The sequence below is a fragment of the Aspergillus uvarum genome, assembly GCF_003184745.1.
Source record: "Aspergillus uvarum CBS 121591 unplaced genomic scaffold BO82scaffold_11, whole genome shotgun sequence".
NCBI classification, from domain to species: domain Eukaryota; kingdom Fungi; phylum Ascomycota; class Eurotiomycetes; order Eurotiales; family Aspergillaceae; genus Aspergillus; species Aspergillus uvarum.
This window is the reverse complement of record NW_020291308.1, coordinates 28229-50796: the sequence shown is the minus strand read 5'-3', so window position 1 is coordinate 50796 and position 22568 is coordinate 28229. Positions and strand designations below refer to the sequence as shown.

Sequence of the window (22568 nt, the reverse complement as noted above, 5' to 3'; positions counted from 1 at the left end):
GGTTGAACCGTGCCCCCGGTTTGGGGTCTTCCTAATCCTTGGAAACTCCAGGCTCCAGGTTGAGCTCCAGCGCTGCATCGTTGCGCTCAGGTACTGTACTACTGATCTGACACCCACTACACCACTGTACTGTACATACCACCCTGAGGGCAAGATATGACTTCGTTGACCATGGCTTGAAATTTCGACTTGTTGTCGTGACGTCTTCCTACTCTTCCACTCTTTGCCATTACCCACCTCCCCTAAAAGTACTGCTGTTCGTATTCGCGTCCAGATAGGCGGAACAAGAGCGCATCATCCTGTCGCACCGCCTTCACTTTCTCACCTCTTATACTCGAACGACTTTGTTCTTGTTCTTGCTCTCGACGCTCCGTTCGAGACGGCCACATCCCTATGTCAACATGATTCCTCATCGGAGCACGGCTCTTCTGACCATTATTGTTTTTGTTGCTCTTATATTGATAATCTTCTCCTCCTCCCCAGCTACCGATTCTTCTACTGGTGCAGCAGTCTCCGGGCCGGCCAGATTTGTCCCTCATCCCAAGCTTCCCTCCTTAAACGACTTGCACCTGCCATCCTTCCGCCCCACCGTTCATACTCCCCCCGAGCCTCAGCCGAACAGTACGAGTGGAGAAACCAGCTGGTTTAGCGATTGGTCATGGATCAATCCTTTTTCGTCCTCCATCACTCTCGACGAGAATCGATCAGTGCTTCCCCCCTTAAGGGACAGACCGTTCATCTACACATATTACGAGCCGAACAAGGGCAATGATGTGGAGGAGAATAATGCTGATGCTCAGCTGCTTCTCGCATGGCGCAGAGCTTGGTATGCTCAAGGTTTCCGTCCGGTAATACTTGGGCGGGGGGAAGCCATGAACAACCAACTCTACGAGCTGGCTCAGCGCGTGAATTTCAAACCAGAACTCGAGAGCGAGATTTTCAGATGGCTAGCTTGGGGACATATGGGCGACGGCTTGCTTGCGGATTGGCATTGTTTCCCCATGGCCAGGTATGACGACGCGCTCTTGTCGTCCCTGCGCCGTGGATCCGATCCAGCTTTCATCACCCGCTTTGACCGTCTTGGAAGCGCCTTATATTCTGGGGAGAAAGTACATATCAACGAAGTGATCAAGCAGGCTCTGAACAAAGTTGATGAGACGTCTACCACCCTAGTGGGGTTGGCCTCGACCGACCTCTTCAAGGTAGAGGAGGCTAACTCGCTGGCTCTGTACGACTCTTCTACCATCACTACCCATTACCCAACGATTGCCGAGAAGATGGTTTCATCTCCGACTGCAGGACGATTGGCATTGGCAGAGTTGATTAACTCGCATCTACACAACACTTTTCAAAATGCCTTCCCAGCAGGTATCGCCATTTTGAAGCCATTTCCGAAGCACACGACGGCTCTCGTTGAGCCTGCTTTGCGTCTTGCGAAAGCCCTCGTGCAATGTTCGACCTCTCCTGTACCGCAGTCATGCCCACCCAACTTACCGAAGTGTCACCCGTGTGATCCGGCGAAGCCAATGCAATTGAGCCAACCGGCTACCTACAGGAATACGACTCGAGTATTTACCATCGGGACACTTCCTCACCCTTTTACATTGATTAGTCTGCAGCAGGATTCCACCGACGTGAGCATCCGCCACATCCGGCGCGAGACGGATCGTGATGTATGGTTGACCGAAGTCACCAAAGACCAGTTGGGTCTTGAGATTGGTGGATTACCCAGATCTACGGTGTTCAAGCGGGCTGTCGCTGATGATACTGTCGTTGGAACTTCGTTATGGATGACTGTTGAGTCTTTACCCTCTCATGCCGGTCAATCCCTTCCGACTGAGCTGCTGGACGAATTTGAGTGGCAGTTTGGCTTCAAGATCCCTCGAGACGGCAAGGTAGATGCCAAGAATGAGGACGAGAAGAAGGAATCCGTGCAACATTCCACTCCGAGCGAGCAAGGAGTTCCAAAGGAATATGAGATTATTCAACAAGCTCGCGAAATCATCAAGGCTCAGAAGCCCAACAACCGACCCAACCCCAAGGCTGCTGCAGAAGCCTGGAACCTGGCTGACTCGGAGGTCTGGCGGTTTGTGAGAGCATACCGGTACGTACTACGCAACATTGGAAACCGAGGACCATGAGCTAACCGCAGGTTATTGTACAGAGCTCGTAGCGTGGTTGAACGCAAGAAGTGGGAGGAAGACGAGAAAGACTTTGTTGGTGCTCAGCTAAAACAGTAGGATGAGTCAGTGCGCGTGAACGATATCCAATATTACTTGCATTACCATAGACATGCTATAGCATAAGAAGTATAATACCTACATAGATACCGGAAGCTATGTTACCCATTTTTATAGAATACTTTCTGAAGTACTTTTAACCGGAATAGGATATACTTTCGATACCAGGGGGATCTTATGGGCACATTTTAGGATCCCTAAATAATGTTTTATTGTAAAGCTTATTCTCTGCCTCAGTCAGTCAAGATATCCTATCCTGGCTGTTGTTGTCTGCCAGTTGCTGGCTAGGCGGCCTAGTCTTGGAGGAGCTTATGCGTAACGTTAGTTGGACTAGTGTTACACCCACTCTGTACACTCAGTATTCCAAGGCAACTTTTAAGTAGAATATAAGCGATATATCTTCTGACTTCCTTCTGCTATAGTACCTCATTTTGTCCAGCATCGCGCTTCGAAAATGCTAACTATATGGCCGCTAAAACAGCGGAGCATCCGAAATCCACGACTATACTACATATAGTGAGACAAAGGGCCTTATCCTTTATTTTTATTTTTATTTTCTCAGCGACACCGGCAGCGGCATCAGAGGCGAGCCCACGGCGTGACGGTAGTGATGATGATGCGGAGAGAAGACCATTGTTGCTTGCGGCCGAGGAACCTCGAACATATCTTGCTGAGAGCTAAGGACAGTCAGTCCCCAACCAACACGGGAAGATACCAAAGGAAGAAAGTCGAGGAGGCATTGGTCGGGGAACAGGGGAATGTTGGCAGTAGGACTTGGTGATACCTACAAACGACTTTTTACATTTGCTTGTTGATGGCGGATGATAATATAATGTGACTGGTAGAGCTAGATTATATAGAACAGAATGGTATCATCCACTGATCACATAGTCGTTATCAAGATAGATGGTTTTTACTCTAAAAAGGTATAATAGTTTGTTATCAAGAAATGCTATTAGAGCTGAATTCAAGACTTATGTACCTCAATTAGGTCTCCATACAGAATTACATAGATCAGTTCACTTCCACACTACCCAGTACTACCTACCTAGCGCTATTAGCTCTTCTTGATTCTGTGATAGATCATTGAACTCCCTCGGATTGTTCTACATCAGCAAGCGGGGGATGGGGCGGTTAAGGCGGTCGACCGGGTCGCAGTGGCAGAAAAGACGATCGTAACGCACCGCAAGCGAGTGTATAGAGTAACCATCAACCAGCCAACCATGTCATATATAGGTCTTAGTACCTAACACTTGAAAGTGCCTGCAACAGACATCTCTTCAGAGGTCAGTCGTGTCTTAGTCGAAACGCTACCAGATCTTGGGCCCTGGCAAATATGGTATGTAGCCCAGCTTGCTACCTAGCGTGTGTTCCATGGAACCCTGACAATATCTGTCCAGTTTCAAGCTTCAAGAAGGAGAAGAAGGGTGGCACGCGCTTGTGATGTATGCCGTATGCAAAAGATCCGCTGCGATGGTGTTTCGCCTATTTGTGGCTCGTGTGAGCGACGGAAAGCGCGGTGCTCTTACAACGGCGAGGATCCGAAAAAGACCCATGATCACCGGTTAGTAGAATATCAACAGTATGTTCGCCTTGATTGGCTCGACTCTGAGTATGACAGGTATAATTTTCGATTGAATGATCTTAGTTCAAACAATTTATCTACCAGTCCCCGCCCGCAGCTGCTTCAAAATCATAGAGTTGATGGAAACCATCTTCCTGCTCGACTTGCAGATCGCCAAGCACAGGGAGAAATCGAAGCCGATAATGTATCGACTGACCCAGGGCCAATATCTCTGCTGGAATCCGAGCTGCTGCAACCACTTGCCGAAAGCGACAACGGGACTACGGCAACGGGTATAATCGCGGGGCATGCTAGTCACTCGATTGAGCAAGATCAGTTCTTTGGAGACTCGTCAATCGCGTCCTTCTTGAGGCAGATTCAGGATGCTGCAGGTGTGCCACGTCTAGCGTGAGAATTCCGCAAATGTAGGCTGATGTGCATCTAGAAAACGAAACTGTTCCTTTTTGCCTGCCGAGTATAGCTGCACAGTCATTTTCTGCGGCCCCAACACCCAAAGCAGTTGATCTGCCGCCACGAGAATTAGCGGACTACCTCCTAGATTGCTACTATGAGAAAATTCATACTCTATATCCGTTTTTCCACAGGCCTGCCTTTACTCGCGCATACAGCGCTTTATGGACGCCCGGGCCTACAACGGATGCGAATGACTTTGGAAAACGAGTCGGCTTAGGAGACCCAAGTGTGCCCTGGCCGATATTTCATGCCGGGCTGAACATTATTCTAGCACTGGGCTGCCAATTCTCCTCATTGGATAGAGTGACGCGCGAAGCTACCGCGGATGCGTTCTTCCAGCGCTCCCAGAGGTTCTTAAATGGCATCTCCATGGATAAAGGGACTTTGGCTCTTGTCCAGACACTTTTACTGATGTCATCTTATCTGCAAGGAAGCGAGTCCCCGGCACGGTGCTGGAATACCATTGGCTTTGCATGCAGAATGGCGCAAGCACTCGGAATGCATTCCTTGAGTTCGGATAGATTTAGATCGGCGGCGGAGATCCAAGTCAGAAGACGCGTGTGGCATGGGTGTATCATGTTGGATCTGTAAGCTTCTTCTTTTGTTGACGTTAGAAGGATCGAATTGATCCATCTCGATAACCGCTAACCAACTCTCCCTAGAGCGAGTAGCATGATGTTGGGCCGCCCGCCCATGATCCAGGATTCGGCGGTCCCTCTCCCAGACGCTATCGATGATGAGGCCCTCGATCAACCGAACCTAGTTTCCAGGTTACCACCCACAGCCTTATCAAGAACAGAATTCTACGTGCGCACATTGCAACTGTATCAAATCCTAAGGCAAATCCTAGCAAGGATCTTTGCGCCCTGGGAAGGTAGACAGGAGAACCTAGCGGAGCAGCCTCAGGCTGAAAGCAGTCAAGCTAGAAATGTGATGGAGCTAGAAGTAGAGCTATTGGCTTTTAAGTCAGGCCTTCCGGTAGAACTGAATTGGCGAAATGGAGAGATACCGGCCAATACCACTAAGCAATATTCGCGCGAAAGTTGCTTGCTAAGAGCGAGGTGGGTGACTTGCGAACAATTACCTGATTTCTCTCATTCCGAGTCTCTTTGTCAGATTCCTGCAGTATAGAATTCTTCTACTGCGCCCTACCTTGATCCGATTCTGTCGGCAATTTCGAGTCTCACATGCTGCCGCACTGCCGGAAGCGTCTTCCTCAGAGTTGCCGAGCGAGATCTTTATGGATTTCAGGCTCAGCTGCTCTATAAATTGCGTCAAGGCGGCCATCGAGCTGATACGTCTTATGAATGATACCTCGACAACTGAGCTGGCCAGTGTGTGGTGGTATAGTGTATTCTGTAAATACCTCTCAGGAGATTATTCATCACCACACAAGATATCCTGCTGACTTACTTCACTGCTACAGATACCTTTTCCGCCGGAATCGTTCTTGCCCTAGCTCGGACATGCTCCGCTATCAAAGCCAAGTTTGCAGAGCAGACTTTGGAGGAATCCTGGAAAAGCTGCTCCGAGTGCCTAGAAAAGATGAGTTCACTTACAAGATCTGCTGAGATCGGCAGCCAGAGTCTCAACAAGGTCTTGTCCCTCCTTATGCAGGCTCAGCATGATCCATCTATCATCAACCCAGCTATCGGTCAAGAACACAGATCACAGCCTCAAAGCCAGGACATGCATTGCGAGGCTTCGGTAATTGACTTACCTGCGCCTTCGGCAATGGATTGCGGGGATTTTCTCGGCTTGGATGATGAACAGTGCTTTCTCGGTATGCCGGGTTCCGACATTTTCACCTACCTGCTGGGTGAACCAGGTTTGGCTGGGTCAATAGATAAAACGATGGGTGACGAGCTTTGGCCTACGGCACCTTTGTTTCTGTGAAATCGAGATAGATACTACGATTAGGGTGGGAGGCATCAAGGATCGTCCTGAAGACGCATCTTAGACTTTTCGAGGCTGTCACATGGAATGATATAGATGCTCTCTAAGGGATACCAGAGTACATAACTCTGACCAGAGTACATAACTCTGACCAGAGACAGGGTTCTTACACCGGACAAGCCTGAATTACTTATGCAATGCGTGCTTGTATGAGCACCACAAACCCAGATCTGAGGATTGTCATGTATGGTACAAGGATGAACAACTGGTTAGACGAAGTGCCCTGGTTACATGTATGATGAGCTGAGTCTTCTTGTATATCCACCCACTAGAGCACACTACTATAAGCGATGCGAAGCCAACTTCTCTCTCTATTACAGGACGAATGGTTTCATCATCTAAGCTACTTGAGTAGCGTGTCCTTTGGTAATGTGTGAGTAAGATTTCTGCTTCAACCACCCAAGAGTGCAACAAGTAAGTCTTCTACGTACTCGACGGTCCTCTAGCCCTCCATGTTAACCGAATGCCCATTATTCAGCTTTATTTGGAATTTCTGTCGGACTATGCGCCCTGCAGTCAGCTTGCTGCGCGTAGCACTAATTAGCTTGATAAGTCTGTACTGTACATATCCGGTACCATGAATACCGACTACGAACCGTGATTCCGCAGGTCGGAATCTTCTTCTACCCACCGTGTATTACCACCCGATACGCTATCCGGTATTTCCCCTTTTGAGAAGCGCACTGATGCCGGGCGTCTCATAGAATGCTTGAGAATGCACCACGGCTCAAGCATAAGCCATTCTTTGCCTCTGTTCACAGTATGCGGAATATGCCTGGGATGAGGTATAAGAGATGGTCATCATCTTCCTCAGACTCAGTCTTGTCTGTTCAATATTGTATTATCTTATCTCTCCACTATTGCCTTTTCCTCCTATTCTTTGACCATTGACCATTGACCCTCTCGCTGTGCATCATGTCCGAGATCATTGAAACAGATGTCTTGATCTCTGGCGGTGGCCCAGTGGGCCTGCTTATTGCTTACTCGCTGGCACTGCAGGGCGTGGATTCCCTACTCGTCGGTAAAGCAGCCCTTACCCTTTCTTCTGTCACAGACATGGCCTAACAAGAATGGAAAAGAACGACATGACAAGGCCCACCAAGCGATGTATGGCCGTGCAACAACTCTCTATCCTCGCACCCTTGAGATGTTAGATCAGCTGGATCTTCTCGACGAACTGAACCAAATCGGTTACGTGGCGCGCAACAGCGTCACCTATCACAAGGGCAAGCGCGTTACCTCCCGGGGATGGCACATCATGTTCCAACGCACGTATGGCACCTTTCTCGACTACTGCCTCAACATCCGCCAGAAATACTCCGAAGACGTGATTCGGGGCGCTTATGAGAGCCTCGGATGTAAGCCCTACATCGGCTGGAAATTGGAGGATTTCGCCGTCGATAACGCTGCGAAGGATGATTATAAAGTGACTGCGCATGTCACTGAGGTCAGCTCGGGCAAGAGTCTGACGGTGAGAAGGTATTTGGTACCGATGACCCGATGACCGACCATGGAGCCCGACTAATAACTGCTAGCAAATACATCGTCGGTGCCGATGGCGGTCATTCCCTTGTGCGTCGTCTCGCCAATATTCCCTTCGAAGGCGACCAAACTGTGTACAAGTGGATTCGCATTGATGGCCACTTCGAGACCGACATGCCTGATGCCGATGTGGGCTTCGCTTCGATCGAGTCCGAGGCTCACGGAAATGTACTCTGGGTCCAGCTGGACCATGGCGTCAAGCGCATTGGCTTCGCGATGACAGAGGAAATGCTCGCCAAATACGGCGATAACTTCACTCTCGAAGACGCCAAGGTGGAAGCCGTCAAATCTATGGCGCCCTTCTCGCTGAAGTTCGAATCGGTCGAGTGGTGGACCTTGTATGGGTATGATCATGTCCTGGCTATGCTTCGAGTTGCGCATCACCCTAACCTTCTGCAGTATTGGTCAGCGAGTGGCAGATCAATTCTTCTTCAACGACCGAGTCTTGCTGGCCGGCGACGCGTGTCACACGCACTCGTCCGGTGCTGCTCAGGGCATGAATACGGGTATCCATGACGCCGTGAACCTGTCCTGGAAACTGGCGGGCGTTGTCAAGGGCTGGTACGGCGCCGACATGCTGCAGAGCTACAACACGGAGCGTCGCCCAGCCGCCCAGCACCTGATCGAGCTCGACAAGGCCTTCTCGGCGACCATCTCGGGCCAAGTCCCGGACAATTATAAAGGGCGGGGCATAGATGCCAACGAGCTATTCACCAAGCTCTTCGATGAGACCATCCACTTCAACATCGGTCTCGGGATCCATTACGACGAGAACCTGATCAACAAGCTGCCGACAGCAACCATGAACAACGCGGGCTGGAGAGCGCCCGACGCCTTGGTGTACGCCCCCGGCTCGCGCCTGCCCACCCGTCTCTTCCACCTGACCAAGAACACCGGCATCTGGTCCATCCTGATCTTCGCCGGACAGCCGGAAAGGACGAAGGCGGCCCTCAAGATGACCGTGGAGGATCTGGGCAAGCTTCGCGTGGCATTGCCCTCTGGGGTCGTTCGTCTTCTGACCCTGGTCGCGCAGGCCTGCAGTGGAGGTGACCATGTCTTTGACACTCCGAGAGCGGGCAAGTTGTACTATGATGCGGAACGGTCCGCTCATACCGCCTACACCATCTCCGACAATAATGGCGGTCTGGTGGTGCTGCGCCCGGACGGCCTCCTGGGCTTCGCGACTCACTTGGATGATGTAGCGGGTGTTGCCGACTACTTTAGGGGGTTTATGAAGTACTGAGTGAGTGTACTGGAGAGTGGGTGTATTGCTTGGTTGGAGTTTTTTTCTTTATTTTGATTGTCTTGTAGGAAACGATTGGGAGCGATATTCCTTATTAGACATATATAGATAGACAATTAGACATAGAAACGAGAGAAGTTATTTTCTACTCATCGTTAGGATGTGCCCTAAGTCAACGGACCGGCAAGATCATTGCCACCCTAAAAGGTTATTCTGGTTGGGTTTAAAGATCGATCATCATCCATCACCTAACTGGGGCCTAGCTTATGCGGCACTGCTTTCAGTCGGGGTGAATTTGGGCAGTATAAAAATCAAGTTTACCACGCTCTTAGGAGATCGAAGATGAGATCATAGTTGTGGAAAAAATGGCTGATTGAGTCACCTCTTTATCTCTACTCCTGGATTTGATTTTCAGAAGTAGCTTAGAAGAGTAACCAATATTTAGTAAAACAGTCCTTCGATATATTGTTACTATAGTACATAGTAAATTAACTAAATTATATTGGAGAGCTATTAAGAAGGGTTAGAACCTTGGAAACTTGAACCAATATGGGGAAGCCTTATTCAGCTGACTAAGGGGATGGCAGTTCTGCCGACGGTGGCCGCCCATCGGACAGTGGCGATCGCCGGGGGAAAGCGATAAAAGCGATAGCCCGAGTGGGGAATTTGCCCCCCTTCCCCCTTAGTTACGCCGATAAGACCCCCCCCTCCCATCGTCTCTTCATACAACAGCTATGACTAATGACTAACTAACTTACTGGCTCTCACATCTTTGATCGTTGACTTACTCTTTTATACTATATTGTATAATCCTTGTCTTGTACAAGTCTCCTTTCTCTCTTTGGTTCCTCTCTCAACACTGTTCCACAACTTCTAGTCCTACTTCATGCCAGCGTTGAGTTACCCCGCATCAACGCTGGTTCCGAGTGGCGGTTTCTCCACCCTCTAGGAAAATCGTCGCAAGACACTTTATCTGAGTCAACAACCATAGCCAACGCAGCAAGATGGCCCCCGGCATACTGAGCTCATCACCACCGACGGTGCCATCCAAGGCCGTCTCTCTGGCCCAGCTTACCGAAGAATGGGACGACACTATCCGCTTCTACCTCAACGGCACCAAGGTCGTCCTCGACTCGATCAACCCCGAAATCACGTTATTAGAGTATCTCCGTGGGATCGGCCTGACGGGAACAAAGCTGGGATGTGCGGAGGGAGGCTGCGGTGCCTGTACGGTGGTATGTCTTCTGAAGCCCCCTCTTGAATCTGGTCATTTGCTAAGTTCAATCAATTTAACGTAGGTGGTTTCCCATATCAACCCCACCACAAAGAAGCTCTATCACGCATCCGTGAATGCCTGCCTGGCCCCGTTGATTAGTGTGGATGGCAAGCATGTGGTCACTGTGGAGGGTATCGGCGACGTGAAGAATCCTCATGCCATCCAGCAACGGCTGGCGGTTGGTAACGGCAGCCAGTGTGGATTTTGCACCCCCGGAATCGTGATGGTAGGGCTTGTCAACATTCCTTTGATGAATCATGAGCTAAATTGTTGGATTTAGAGTCTTTATGCTCTCCTGCGCAATAACTCCGAGCCATCGGAGCATGATGTGGAAGAGGCTTTTGATGGAAACCTCTGTCGGTGCACCGGGTACAGACCGATCTTGGATGCCGCTCAAAGCTTCTCTGCACCGAAGGGCTGCGGGATGTCGTCCGCGAACGGAGGATCAGGGTGCTGTATGGAGAAGAAAGGCGGTTCGGGAGGGTGTTGCAAGGAAACCTCCGCCGCCCCGGTCAAGGATGAGAAGATACAGACATTCACGCCACCCGAGTTCATCGATTATCGGCCGGACACGGAGCTCATTTTCCCGCCTTCTCTCCGGAAGCATCAGTTCCGTGCTTTGGCCCTGGGAAACAAGAAGAAGAAGTGGTACCGGCCAGTTACACTGGAGCAGCTCTTGGAAATTAAGGCGGTGCATCCCGACGCTAAGATTATTGGAGGGAGCACGGAGACGCAGATCGAGATCAAATTCAAGGCTATGAAGTATAGTGCCTCCGTCTATGTCGGCGACATACAGGACCTACGGCAGTATACACTGCGGGACGACTGTCTCGAACTGGGAGCTAATGTTTCCTTGACTGACCTCGAGAGAATCTGTGACGAAGCGCTTGATCGATATGGAAATGTGCGCGGACAGCCATTCAACGCGATCAAGAAACAACTCCGTTACTTTGCTGGAAGACAGATCAGGAATGTTGCTTCCCCTGCAGGTAACTTGGCTACTGCTTCACCAATCTCCGATCTCAATCCTGTGTTTGTCGCTACGAGAACAATCCTTGTCGCCAAATCACTCGGTCAGACCATTGAGATACCAATGGATCAATTCTTCAAGGGCTACCGAGCTACGGCTCTTCCTCAAGATGCCATTATCGCTGCGTTACGAATCCCGGTTGCGGCTGAGGACGGTGAATATATCAGGGCCTATAAGCAATCTAAGCGAAAGGACGACGATATTGCCATCGTCAATGCAGCTTTACGTGTCTCCCTGTCGGAGTCACACACCGTCAAGAGTGTGAATCTTGTCTTTGGTGGTCTCGCACCGATGACTGTCTCCGCACGAAACGCGGAGGCGTTTTTGGTTGGCAAGAAATTCACAAGCCCTGCAACACTGGAGGGCACTATGGCCGCTCTGGAACAGGACTTTGACCTGAAGTTTGGGGTTCCTGGTGGAATGGCCACTTACCGCAAGTCTCTTGCCCTTGGTTTCTTCTACCGATACTATCATGATGTCTTATCCAAGATTGAAGTTAAGAGTGCAGATATTGATGAGGACGTTATTGCGGAGATTGAGCGAGCCATTTCTACGGGAGAAAAGGATCACGAAGCTTCCGCGGCGTATCAACAAAAGGTTCTTGGAAAAGCCGGACCCCATTTCTCCGCACTAAAGCAAGCCACGGGAGAAGCCCAGTATACCGATGACATCCCAACATATCAGAACGAGCTGTATGGTTGCATGGTGCTGTCAACCAAGGCGCACGCCAAACTCCTCAATGTTGACCCAACTGAGGCCTTGGATATTCCTGGGGTTGTTGACTATGTGGATCACACAGATCTTCCAAACCCAGAAGCCAACTTCTGGGGAGCACCAAATGCCGACGAGCTTTTCTTCGCTGTGGACGAGGTTAACACTGCTGGTCAGCCAATTGGCATGGTTCTAGCGACATCCGCTAAAATTGCGGAGGAGGCTGCTCGGGCCGTCAAAGTGGAATACGAGGACCTGCCAGTGATACTCTCGATCGAAGAGGCCATCAAGGCGGAATCGTTCTTCGAACATTATCGATACATCCAGACTGGCAATGTTGAGAGTGCCTTTGAGAAGGCAGCTCACGTATTCACGGGCGAATCAAAAATGGGCGGACAGGAGCATTTCTACTTGGAGACGCAGGCTTGTGTCGCCATACCTAAGAACGAAGATGGAGAGATGGAGGTCTGGAGTGGGACCCAAAATCCGACGGAAACGTAAGCCGTGCCGCCTTGTTATTTCTTTTAGACCTGACGCTAATATTGCTGCAGACAAACTTATGTCGCCCAAGTTACCGGGGTATCAGCCAATAAGATTGTGTCTCGAGTGAAACGTCTCGGTGGCGGTTTCGGTGGAAAAGAGACTCGATCGATCCAGCTGGCCGGTATCTGCGCGACGGCTGCCGCGAAGCTGAAGCGCCCAGTACGGTGCATGCTAAACCGCGATGAAGACATCATCACTTCCGGTCAGCGCCACCCCTTTTACTGTCGCTGGAAGGTAGCCGTCGACGAAGAGGGCAAGCTGCTCGCCCTTGACGCGGATGTCTACGCCAACGGCGGCCACACACAAGATCTCTCCGGCGCAGTCGTAGAGAGAAGTCTTTCACACATCGACGGTGTATACCGTTTCCCGAATGTCTACGTTCGGGGCCACATCTGCAAGACCAACACCGTGTCCAATACCGCATTCCGCGGTTTCGGTGGTCCGCAGGGCATGTTTTTCGCTGAGAGCATCATGGAAGAGGTTGCGGATCACCTGAACATCCCCGTTGAAGATTTCCGGCTCCAAAACATGTACAAATCCGGCGACAAGACACACTACAACCAAGAGCTCAAGGACTGGCACGTGCCATTGATGTATAACCAGGTTCTGGAGGAGAGCTCTTACGCCGAACGTCGAAAGGCCGTGACTAAGTACAACAAGGACCACAAATGGTCGAAGCGCGGAATGGCGATCATCCCCACCAAGTTCGGCATCTCCTTCACAGCACTATTCCTAAACCAGGCCGGCGCGCTGGTCCACATCTACCACGACGGTAGCGTCCTCGTCGCCCACGGTGGCGTGGAGATGGGCCAAGGTCTGCACACGAAGATGACAATGATCGCCGCGGAAGCCCTGGGCGTGCCGCAGTCCACCGTCTTCATCTCCGAGACAGCCACCAACACCGTGGCCAACACCTCGTCGACCGCCGCCTCGGCCAGCTCAGACCTGAACGGCTACGCGATCTTCAACGCGTGCGAGCAGCTCAACGAGCGCCTCCAGCCCTACCGCGCGAACATGCCCGGGGCGACGATGAAGGAGCTAGCGCACGCCGCGTACTTCGACCGCGTCAACCTCTCGGCGCAAGGGTACTACCGCACCCCGGACATCGGCTACGTCTGGGGCCAGAACACGGGCCAGATGTTCTTCTACTTCACCCAAGGGGTCACCGCCGCCGAGGTGCAGCTCGACACCCTGACAGGCGATTGGACCCCGCTGCGCGCCGACATCAAGATGGACGTCGGCCGCACCATCAACCCGGCCATCGACTACGGCCAAATCGAGGGCGCCTTCATCCAGGGCCAGGGCCTGTTCACCACCGAGGAGAGCCTGTGGCACCGCGCCTCGGGCCAGATCTTCACCCGAGGCCCCGGCAACTACAAGATCCCCGGCTTCCGGGACATCCCCCAGGTGTTCAACGTCAGCCTCCTCAAGGACGTCGAGTGGGAGAACCTGCGCACCATCCAGCGCTCCCGCGGCGTCGGCGAACCCCCCCTGTTCATGGGCAGCGCCGTGTTTTTCGCCATTCGCGACGCCCTCAAGGCCGCCCGCCGCCAGTGGAACGTCCACGACGTCCTCCGCTTGGAGAGTCCGGCCACCCCCGAGAGGATTCGGGTGAGCTGCGCGGATCCGATTATCGAGCGGGCCCGCGTGGTGCCGCAGCCGGGCGAGAAGAGCTTTTTCGTGGCCATTTAGTTGGACCTGGGGAAACCGAGCTTAGTCAAAGTGGAAGGGCATACATTATGAATCTTACGACTCGCATCCAGGCATGTAGCAATCTGTTTACTTATCAATGCATCCATTCGAACCTTTTGATCATGCAATGTAGTAAAATCCACTATCGTAGCCATGTTCTACGGGTATATCACGCGAAGCCTCAACGAGACGTAAGGCGACAGCAGCGCTGAAAGTAGAGAAATCATCCGCCGGGAAAACTGTAGACAAGACACGAAGAAGAAGAAGAAGAAGAAGAAGAAGGAAAGGAAGGCTCAGTAACTGGATTCTCAACTCGCGCTCACGGAGCGAAAGGGCACTGGGTTAGAAAGGGAGCTCAATGCTTCTCCATCCCATACTCCACGTAACTGCTGCCCCGTAGATCCGACACCCCATCCACACGTAATGCGTTCCTCTGGCCCGCGAACCCGACCTTTTCATCCGGATACAACCCTAGCCCGGTAGTCGTCGGAGGACTTGTTGTATTGGTCGACGCGGTAGTGGTATTCGCGGCGGCCCCCCGCCCCATCTGCGTCGCGACCTCGTACCGCGGCGCAGCGGCGGCGTCATGATCATCATCACCACCGGCATCAATATCGAAGCGCTGCTGATGCTGGCGCGGCAGACTGGTCAGGGGCACATCGATGAACCCCGCATTATCGGGACCGGGGCCGGGACCGGGATCCGGCCTGGAGGAGACGGGGGCGGGCCCGCCCTCGCCGCGGGTCTTGTCCTTCTTGGCGAAGAGGATCAGGGCGCGGGTGACGCCGAAGAGGGCGTTGACGACCCAGACCAGGAGGATGAAGGCGGCGATGATGGTCTCGAGGCGCAGGCCCTTCTCGAAGGCGGCGATGACCTTGTCGACGACCTCGGTGATCTTGTTGGAGGTCTTGTCGCCGGCCTCGGCGAGGAAGCTGTCGTTTTCCGACGAAGTGCCGTTGATGGAGGCGGCGGCGCCGCGGGAGAAGACGTCCTCCGGAAACAGGGGAAAGTCGACGTGGGCGTGGTCGTGGACCCAGGTGAGGCCCTTCTGGACGCTGGCGACCTTCAGGCCGATCAGACAGTTGAACACCTCGAGGAGCGGGTCGTAGAGGATGGTGTCGCCGAAGGTGCCGTTCAGCACGTCGATGGTCTTGTCGACGAAGGTGTTGAGCGTGTCGTTCAGCGCGGTGGTGCTGGTGTTCACCCACCCCAGGACGTTGGTGTTGATCTGCGAGTCGACGTGCAGGATCGCCGTGTTGGTGTCGTTGGCCCACTCCGCCGAGCTGTTGGCCAGCGCCGCGACGACCTTGTCGGCGAACTGGCCCACTTCCTCGGAGAGCTCGGGCACGGTGCGTTTGACGGCCGACAGGAGCACGTACTGGCACAGGCACGAGAGGAGCCCCGCCAGCGCCAGGCACAGCACGAACAACGCCGCCGGCGTCGTCGCGTACGCGATCGCCCACCGCACCAAGATCTGCGCGCGGCTGTTGCTGAACCGGCTGGCCGCTTGGATCCCCGCCGCCGCCGTGTACGGCCGCGACACGATGTACACCACGTCCATCGGGTCGTGGGCCTCCTTGCGCACCAGCTGCGAGCGTTCCTTCATGTGCCGCCAGCGCCGGATCTCCTGCCACGCCATGGGCACGCAGGCCAGGATGGCGGCGATGACGAGGATGGCGATGAAGATCTTCCGCGCCGTAAGCGCGGCGTCGGTGGCGCCCTCGAAGAAGGAGTTGATGCCGTCGTTCGCGTCGCAGAAGGTGAGTTTCTTCTTCGCCGGCACGGAGAGCGCCGACGCATTGAAGCTGTAGTTCCCGAGGGAGCCGTTGACCAGCTTCTTGACTTCCTCGAACGGGAAGCGAAGCACGTTCTCGGTGAAGTTGCTCACTTCATCGAAGTTGGGGATCGAGCTGTTCAGCTTGTCGAGACTGGCGTCGATGGACGAGGAGAGGTGGGCGTTTTCAAGCGTGTTGATAGAGTCGGTGAGATTCAGAGTTGGGACGCTGGTGCCCAGTGCACTGAGCACGGTGTTGACCTTTTCGAGGAAGCTGTTCAGCGTGTTTTCGAACGTGTCGACGGTCTTACCGATGTCTTCGCCGACGGTCTTGATCGTTGAGTTGAGGAAATCGGCGGCGTCTTCCAGGACGCTGACTCCGATCTCGACGGCGCCTCGCACGACCAGCGTGAACAGGCAGAGATAGGTCTGGTACATGACCTTGATGAAGAAAATGACCAGCTCTTCTACGGCCGTTAGCGACAGCGACAGCACGCTTTCCAGGCCGTCGATTGCGGCATTGACCGTCTTCACCGCCACCTCGTTGACCCCCTGTGCAAGATAATGCGGCATGGAGGCCATCGTGCTGCCCATGGTTTCCACGGATGTACATGCCGACAGTGCTTCACTCTTGGCCTTGGCCATGTCGCTCTGTATGCTCGATACAGCCATCAGGACTCTTACCAGGACTAAGAGCAGCAAGATGGTCCATCGGTTGATCCATGACTGTGACAAGCGGGCTCGTAGACCCAGGTAGGGTGTGATGCCGTCCGGGTGAAGTGGGATAATCCGACCAGAGCCCCCACTAGGATCGTAGGCGCCGTAAGGTGGCAGTAGGGGGAATATGTTGCGTGCAGGTCCGAAAATCCCCATGATAGCGATTGACTGGGAGTCTTGCCGAGAGTGCTCGTTTCACTGCAGACACAGAGGATGATGGCCAATGAAATTAGAAGCAGATTCAGTATGTGTCAAAGGGAATGAAAATGATAGAGAGCAGTAAGAACAAGATAATCCTGATCCAGCAGCGAGTTATCTCAGAAGCACACAAGCCAGTCTATGATGCAGGGTCTAGTATGTCGGGGTAATGATTAAACAAAGGAGATTATCGAATGATATAAGAGATCAAGAGAACGCAGTGTCAATAGGAGAAAGGGATTAACACAGGGAAAAGTCCATCATTCAAGAGAGTGCAAAACAATGGAGACCCAAACAGGGGGGGCCAGGCGGGCAGTCATTGTACAATATATGGGTCTTTTCTTTCCACCAGGACAGCTCTGCGGGATAAACACATTCATGGCGCTGCTACAGTGAGACAAAGATAGTAAGTCATGATTGTTTGGGGCTCCATCGCCGCGCCAAAAGGAGGTCACCACTCAGGACAGCGGTACGGAGTTCGCAACAAAGACTAGAGACCCGACGGGGATAGGCAGCTGATTTCAAAATATCTGCCGTTCTTTCTTTAGGTAGCTTGGTTTCATCTGGCGCAGAGATCGTTCCCGTGCAGACAAGCAGATAGACTAGGTGATCTGATGGGTTTCTGCAGCAAGGGCCCGGTCGAAGATAGCAACGGCGCTTAACACTTCGGCCCAGCGCAACCGCTCTTGTCCACTCATTCCGATCAGTCTTGCAGAATACTCAACTCGGAGCCCCACAGCGATCGCAAGACTAAATTAGCCATAGTATTGTGTTTAGGGTCCCTTTTGATCTGGGGTTGATTGGTGTTGGACTGCGACGGCGCTTCCTGGTCCGTGGTGTTGTAGGCAGCAGGCAACGGGGGTTTTCTGTCATCCGACTTTTCTTAGAGACATTTGGCTCTGAGAATGAGTACGTTTTGAAATCAACAAGTACTCAGGCATTGACTTGAATGGTGCTTTAAAGTCTTCGCCTTTCGTCAAAGTGAAGGTGGTTGTCTGAAACCGGGAGTCAAGCTGCGACAGAAACAGAGACAGGACTGGCGGCACGTGATGGCCAACTCTTTACTCTGTGCGTCAAACTGCATCAGGAGTCTGTCTTCCTTCATATTGCTGTTAGACATGATGTTTACTTATTGAATTTGAGCTCGATCTGCTAGAATGGAACCCATGGAGTCAAAAACTCATCTGGTCATGTATCCCAATGATTACTACCAGGTAATATGCTTAGAAGTAAAAGATTCATGCTTTGATTATGTTGCCTAGTATAGAGATACTCTGAAATAATACAGTTCTCATAGCTTATTAGATTGGACTTCTCGCGGACACAACCAAGCGATAATTCTGCAGCGCATGCCAGTATCTCACAGCATAGTGAAGAACGACTACAGGACGGATGGCAGTGCTCATAACAGCCCCGTAAGAGACACCCGCATGGTGCTGCGGTGAATCAATGAAAAAGGTTTCTGAGCAACACTTGTGGATGGCGTCCTTCTTTCTCTCGTACTTCAGTTCATTCGAAGCTGTTAGTCACCAAGCCACCAAGAACAAGTACAAGTATGTCGAACTGTCCATTTGTGGTATGAGCTGAAGCACCACTTACCGGTATATCAGCACACTTGCATCTACTAGACAGATTAGCACTGACAAAGGACAGAAGTCAAAAGCATAACCAGAAAAGAGAGAGTCTCACCAAGCAGCTTGTGCATCTAACTAGCTTCACCTATCCTTGTCCTTTCATATCGTGCAGACCCAATGTGATATCAAGATGGCCAAGAGTCCTCGAGGCAACAAGCAGAGAGCAGTGGCAGCCACAAACTCAGGCGAGAAGGCCGGATCGTCCAGCTTCCTGGCCGAGCTTGACGAAGCACTGGGAAGCCGGCCAGTCAGTTGGTTACAGGCCGTGGAGACTCTGAGCCAGAATCTAGCAACGAAACCTCCAGGTCACGGGATCACCAAGTCGATCGAACAGACAACCATTCACCACAACACAGATCAGAAAGATAACAACACAGTAGAACGTGATCAAAGAAACACCGCCTTTGACAAAGATATCTCTCATTTCGAAAGCAGTGGTGCCAGTGAGCTATTCCTCTACACAACCATCACTCCACCTCTCCTATCGCCCCATCCCTCCCTCACCGTAACCTTCATCTATGCATACTCTATAAGATGGGTCGTCCAGCCAAGCTAATGGAGTCTATTGGGCAACCTACAGGCAGTTCAGAAGATACCTCAGTAGACAAGAGATCTCGCACTGAGGCGATCGACTTGCTCCGCGCGAGAACAGCCACTCGTTCGACTCCCACTTCAAGCCCGACCCCGACGCAGACCCCATCTACACCCGTTGTAACGGTGCTTGATACCACACCAGCCAACCCAGTTCCTTCATATCCTTTCCCTCCTACTGCCACTTCATCCGAGACCCAAGTTCATGAGCAGCCAGTGAGGTCGCCTGCCGCATCATCACAGGATAAGGAGTCTGGGCAGCCTTTGGACGTGTCTGCTCCCATAACATCGGAGGGTATATCTTCTGAGGCGCCAGTGGCCACCTCTATCCCTCCAACACCTGAGAACAAACACTCGAGCTCGCCAGCCCGTTCATCTTCATCTGAGGTTCAGACATCGGAGCAGACACTGAGCTCACCTGTTCTTTCTAAACCCGAAGACAAGCCTTCTGAACAAACTTTGAGCTCAGATGTTCCTTCAAACCACGAAGACAAGCCTTCTGAAAAGGAGTTGAGCTCACCTGTCCCTTCGAGATCTGAAAACCACGCCTCTGGACAGCCACAAAGCTCTTCTGTTCCGTTGAAATCTGAAGATAACCCTTCCAAACAACCAGTCGACCCAACTACCCCTTCACCTTCCAAAGATACCGCTTCCGAAAAGCCATCGAGCTCACCTATTCCAACAACCAACAACAAGCCTTCCGAACAGCCACAGCCACAAACACAAAGCTCACCTCTCCCAACCTCATCGTCCCCCACCCAGCCATCAGAGCAAGAACAGAGCCCATCTCACAACCAACCCCACTCAAACCCACCCACCCCAAAGATGGAGCCTGCGAAGTTATCCAAGAAGGCCAAGAAGAACAAGGCGAAGAAGAACAGAAAAAAGACCAACCGTGCAGCAGCAGCACGAGGAGGCGGTGGTGGTGGTAGTGGAGCGGGTACAGGCATAGCCGAGTCCAGCAACCTGTCCATCAGCGGACAGAGCGAGGTCTCCGACGCGACGACCGCGCTGGCCAAGTCTGCCAACGAGCCATCGATGAAAGAAGCAGAGACCAAGAGCATCGGCAGCAACGGGGGCAGCAGCAGCAGCAGCAGCAGCCACGAGGCCAAAGAATCGGCGGCGATTTTGAACAAACTGCCTGAGCTCGTCAGCAACACTAGCAAACTCAATCAGTCGGACGTCAAGTTGGCTACCGCTACTGCTGCCACTTTCCGGGATAGAGGTAGTAATAGAAATCCCAGAGCCAATCCGGATACTACTACTGCTGCTGGTCCTCAGGATAAAGGTGGCGATAAGAGCACCCGCAAACACGATCCAGAAACTGCGGCCAAGATCGTAGCCATCCAGGCGGCCATCGACCGGCTGAACGCCCTCAACAGGAACCCGTCTGAGTTCATCGAGCCGATAGAGGGGCTGCTGAGAATCGAGCCTTCGGCCGGTTTGCAGTCGTACGCAGGTGCCTTGTCTGCCAATGCGAGAATCGGGAACTTTACCGTGATTCCCTGCCGTGGCCGGCCTGGGGCTGCAAGGTCCGAGGTACCTCACGAGACCGACGGAGAAGAGTCGACTCTCACGAAGGACTCCGACATAAAATCTGATTCTCCACCGCCGTATTCGAGGGATCCTGAGCCAAGCACGCCTCAGGGCAACACTGTTACCACTCGAGCCCAGCTCACCCCCATCCAGGAAGCCACCGCCGAAGGCCAGAAGAAAGTCAAAGCGAGTGATGGTGATAATGATAAATCCGGCACTGAGGCAGGAGGAGGAGGACCAGAAGGAGGTGATGGGCACGATCTGACCCCCAAGTCCACCAGCACGACCTCCACCGCATGGACAACCAGCCAGCAGGCTCTTCAGACGACGCCCCAGACCGCCGTGACCTCTGCGCCATCCACCAAGACAAACAAAACCGGCCCCCAGCATAAGGCCAGAGGAAATAATACTACCACCACCACAACGCAGTCCAGCGCCAACAAATCAACCCTCCCACCACCATCCACCCACCCCCAAGTCCCCAGCAGCAGCCACGCGCACCCCTCTCCACCTCCACCGACCAGCACATCCCCACTCAGCACCACCGCGAGCACAACCACCACCAGCACCACCCATTATCAGCAAATCTCCAACGTCCGAGGCGGCACGCTCTCCAGCCAAAAGCCCGAGGGATTTTTCTGGCAACTCGACAGCCACGGGTTCCCCTGCGCGCTGCGCCACTGCCCGAAACGCTGCAACTCCTGGGACGGGGTCACGGTGATCTGCCCGGGGTGCGGTCCCTTCTCGGAGACCCGCTACTGCTGCCGCGACCACCTCCTCCAAGACATCAAGACGCACTGGCCCGTGTGCGGCGACCAGGTCTTCGTGCACCCGTGCCGCGAGAGCACGATCCCGCGCGAGGTGCGCGAGGGCCCGCCCCTGATCCCCTGCCTGCACAACTACGACATGCCCGAGCGCCACCGCCAAGCGGTGTACTTCCGCATGAACGCGCGCCAGGGCGACTACTTCATCTTCGCCGACTGGGCCGACTACGTGCGTGCCGGGTTCCCCGAGAACACGACCGCGGTGCGCTGCGCCAAGCGCGTGGTGTACATCGTGCGCTTCGAGGATCCCGAGGAGAAGGATCGGTTCCGGCGCGTGCTGGCGATTTGTTTGTTTGGTATGTTATTGAGCCAAAAGTTTCCCTAGAGTCGTTAAAGAAAGTGAGTTGGGTGAAAAAGTAAAGTCAGGGCTGACTTCTTCCTAATAGCGACGGTTGAGGTTCATGCGCTGGTGGACTACATGTACCGCATCATTCGTGATCACCTCCGCGCCGCGAACGCAGCCAAGCAGCTTGAGGCCGCGCTACGCTACCAGATCCATGCGGAGACAGGCGTATCCATCCAGCAGTACATCACGGGCGAGCGTCACGCATGTGCCACGGATTGGGACGGCCGCAACCGCCGCAACTGTCCGGACCAGGTGTGTCGGTCCGAGTATCGTCGACTCCTGGGTTCCTTGGGCGGAGGCGGTCTACGTGAGGTTGTGAGGAACATGGAATCGACTTACTGGGTTCTCCGCGCAGCCAGAACCACTCATCCGACAGTCAAAGACCCGAAGAAGCGCATGCTTGGTGAGGGCTTCGAAGGGGTGGCGGAAGAAGATCAGAGGGTTTATCGACGTGGTGATGGCTGGGATGGCGCCGGGACCGGCAACATGGAGATCGAAGGCATGAATGAAGGTTCTGAAGAAGCATGATTGACGTCGATGCCTGCCTTTTTCGAATCCTGGCTCCAAGTCTCTGTGTTGTCGTGTCGTCGGACTTCCTGGTGCGTGCTGTTGCAGTTGACGGTGGGGACTTTTCTCATCTATTTTGCTCTGGGTCAAACTAAGGAAAGGTAAACGAA

The 22568-nt window shown here is 53.0% G+C and overlaps 6 protein-coding genes across 6 annotated transcripts; 5 read left to right on the top strand and 1 right to left on the bottom strand.

The window, feature by feature from the left end:
• The first annotated feature begins 92 nt into the window (after nucleotides 1–92).
• Nucleotides 93–2333, top strand: BO82DRAFT_329560 (uncharacterized protein). The gene is made up of 2 exons (XM_025633064.1): nucleotides 93–2104; nucleotides 2165–2333. The coding sequence occupies exons 1-2, from the start codon at nucleotides 402–404 to the stop codon at nucleotides 2238–2240; spliced, it is 1779 nt and encodes a 592-aa protein (XP_025494518.1). The 5' UTR covers nucleotides 93–401; the 3' UTR covers nucleotides 2241–2333.
• Nucleotides 2334–3537: 1204 nt separating this feature from the next.
• BO82DRAFT_329557 (uncharacterized protein) lies at nucleotides 3538–6174 on the top strand (the record flags this gene model as incomplete). The annotated part of the gene is made up of 7 exons (XM_025633063.1): nucleotides 3538–3579; nucleotides 3641–3804; nucleotides 3862–4196; nucleotides 4250–4727; nucleotides 4941–5339; nucleotides 5395–5636; nucleotides 5705–6174. Exons 1-7 carry the CDS (start codon nucleotides 3577–3579, stop codon nucleotides 6172–6174), a joined length of 2091 nt encoding a protein of 696 aa, XP_025494517.1. The 5' UTR covers nucleotides 3538–3576.
• Nucleotides 6175–7149: 975 nt separating this feature from the next.
• Nucleotides 7150–9152, top strand: BO82DRAFT_430042 (pentachlorophenol 4-monooxygenase; the record flags this gene model as incomplete). The annotated part of the gene is made up of 4 exons (XM_025640593.1): nucleotides 7150–7255; nucleotides 7314–7713; nucleotides 7770–8120; nucleotides 8176–9152. The coding sequence occupies 4 exons, from the start codon at nucleotides 7150–7152 to the stop codon at nucleotides 9017–9019; spliced, it is 1701 nt and encodes a 566-aa protein (XP_025494516.1). The 3' UTR covers nucleotides 9020–9152.
• A 588-nt stretch (nucleotides 9153–9740) lies between these two features.
• BO82DRAFT_430041 (putative xanthine dehydrogenase HxA) lies at nucleotides 9741–14384 on the top strand. The gene is made up of 4 exons (XM_025640592.1): nucleotides 9741–10254; nucleotides 10318–10521; nucleotides 10576–12533; nucleotides 12588–14384. Exons 1-4 carry the CDS (start codon nucleotides 10024–10026, stop codon nucleotides 14269–14271), a joined length of 4077 nt encoding a protein of 1358 aa, XP_025494515.1. The 5' UTR covers nucleotides 9741–10023; the 3' UTR covers nucleotides 14272–14384.
• A 242-nt stretch (nucleotides 14385–14626) lies between these two features.
• On the bottom strand, nucleotides 14627–16918 carry prm1 (pheromone-regulated protein PRM1; the record flags this gene model as incomplete). Its single annotated transcript, XM_025631173.1, has 1 exon — nucleotides 14627–16918. One exon carries the CDS (start codon nucleotides 16916–16918, stop codon nucleotides 14627–14629), a length of 2292 nt encoding a protein of 763 aa, XP_025494514.1.
• A 3092-nt stretch (nucleotides 16919–20010) lies between these two features.
• BO82DRAFT_381496 (uncharacterized protein) lies at nucleotides 20011–22419 on the top strand (the record flags this gene model as incomplete). Its single annotated transcript, XM_025637862.1, has 3 exons — nucleotides 20011–20901; nucleotides 20944–21841; nucleotides 21932–22419. The coding sequence occupies 3 exons, from the start codon at nucleotides 20011–20013 to the stop codon at nucleotides 22417–22419; spliced, it is 2277 nt and encodes a 758-aa protein (XP_025494513.1).
• Nucleotides 22420–22568: the final 149 nt, after the last annotated feature.

What these genes read in the sequence shown, in the direction of transcription:
- BO82DRAFT_329560 (XM_025633064.1), top strand. Translation starts at nt 402, where the DNA reads ATGATTCCTCATCGGAGCACGGCTCTTCTGACCATTATTGTTTTTGTT. An exon ending in CGGTTTGTGAGAGCATACCG is followed by an intron (nt 2,105 to 2,164) that starts GTACGTACTACG and finishes GTTATTGTACAG; the next exon opens with AGCTCGTAGCGTGGTTGAAC.
- BO82DRAFT_430041 (XM_025640592.1), top strand. Translation starts at nt 10,024, where the DNA reads ATGGCCCCCGGCATACTGAGCTCATCACCACCGACGGTGCCATCCAAG. An exon ending in GCTGCGGTGCCTGTACGGTG is followed by an intron (nt 10,255 to 10,317) that starts GTATGTCTTCTG and finishes AATTTAACGTAG; the next exon opens with GTGGTTTCCCATATCAACCC. An exon ending in ACCCAAAATCCGACGGAAAC is followed by an intron (nt 12,534 to 12,587) that starts GTAAGCCGTGCC and finishes ATATTGCTGCAG; the next exon opens with ACAAACTTATGTCGCCCAAG.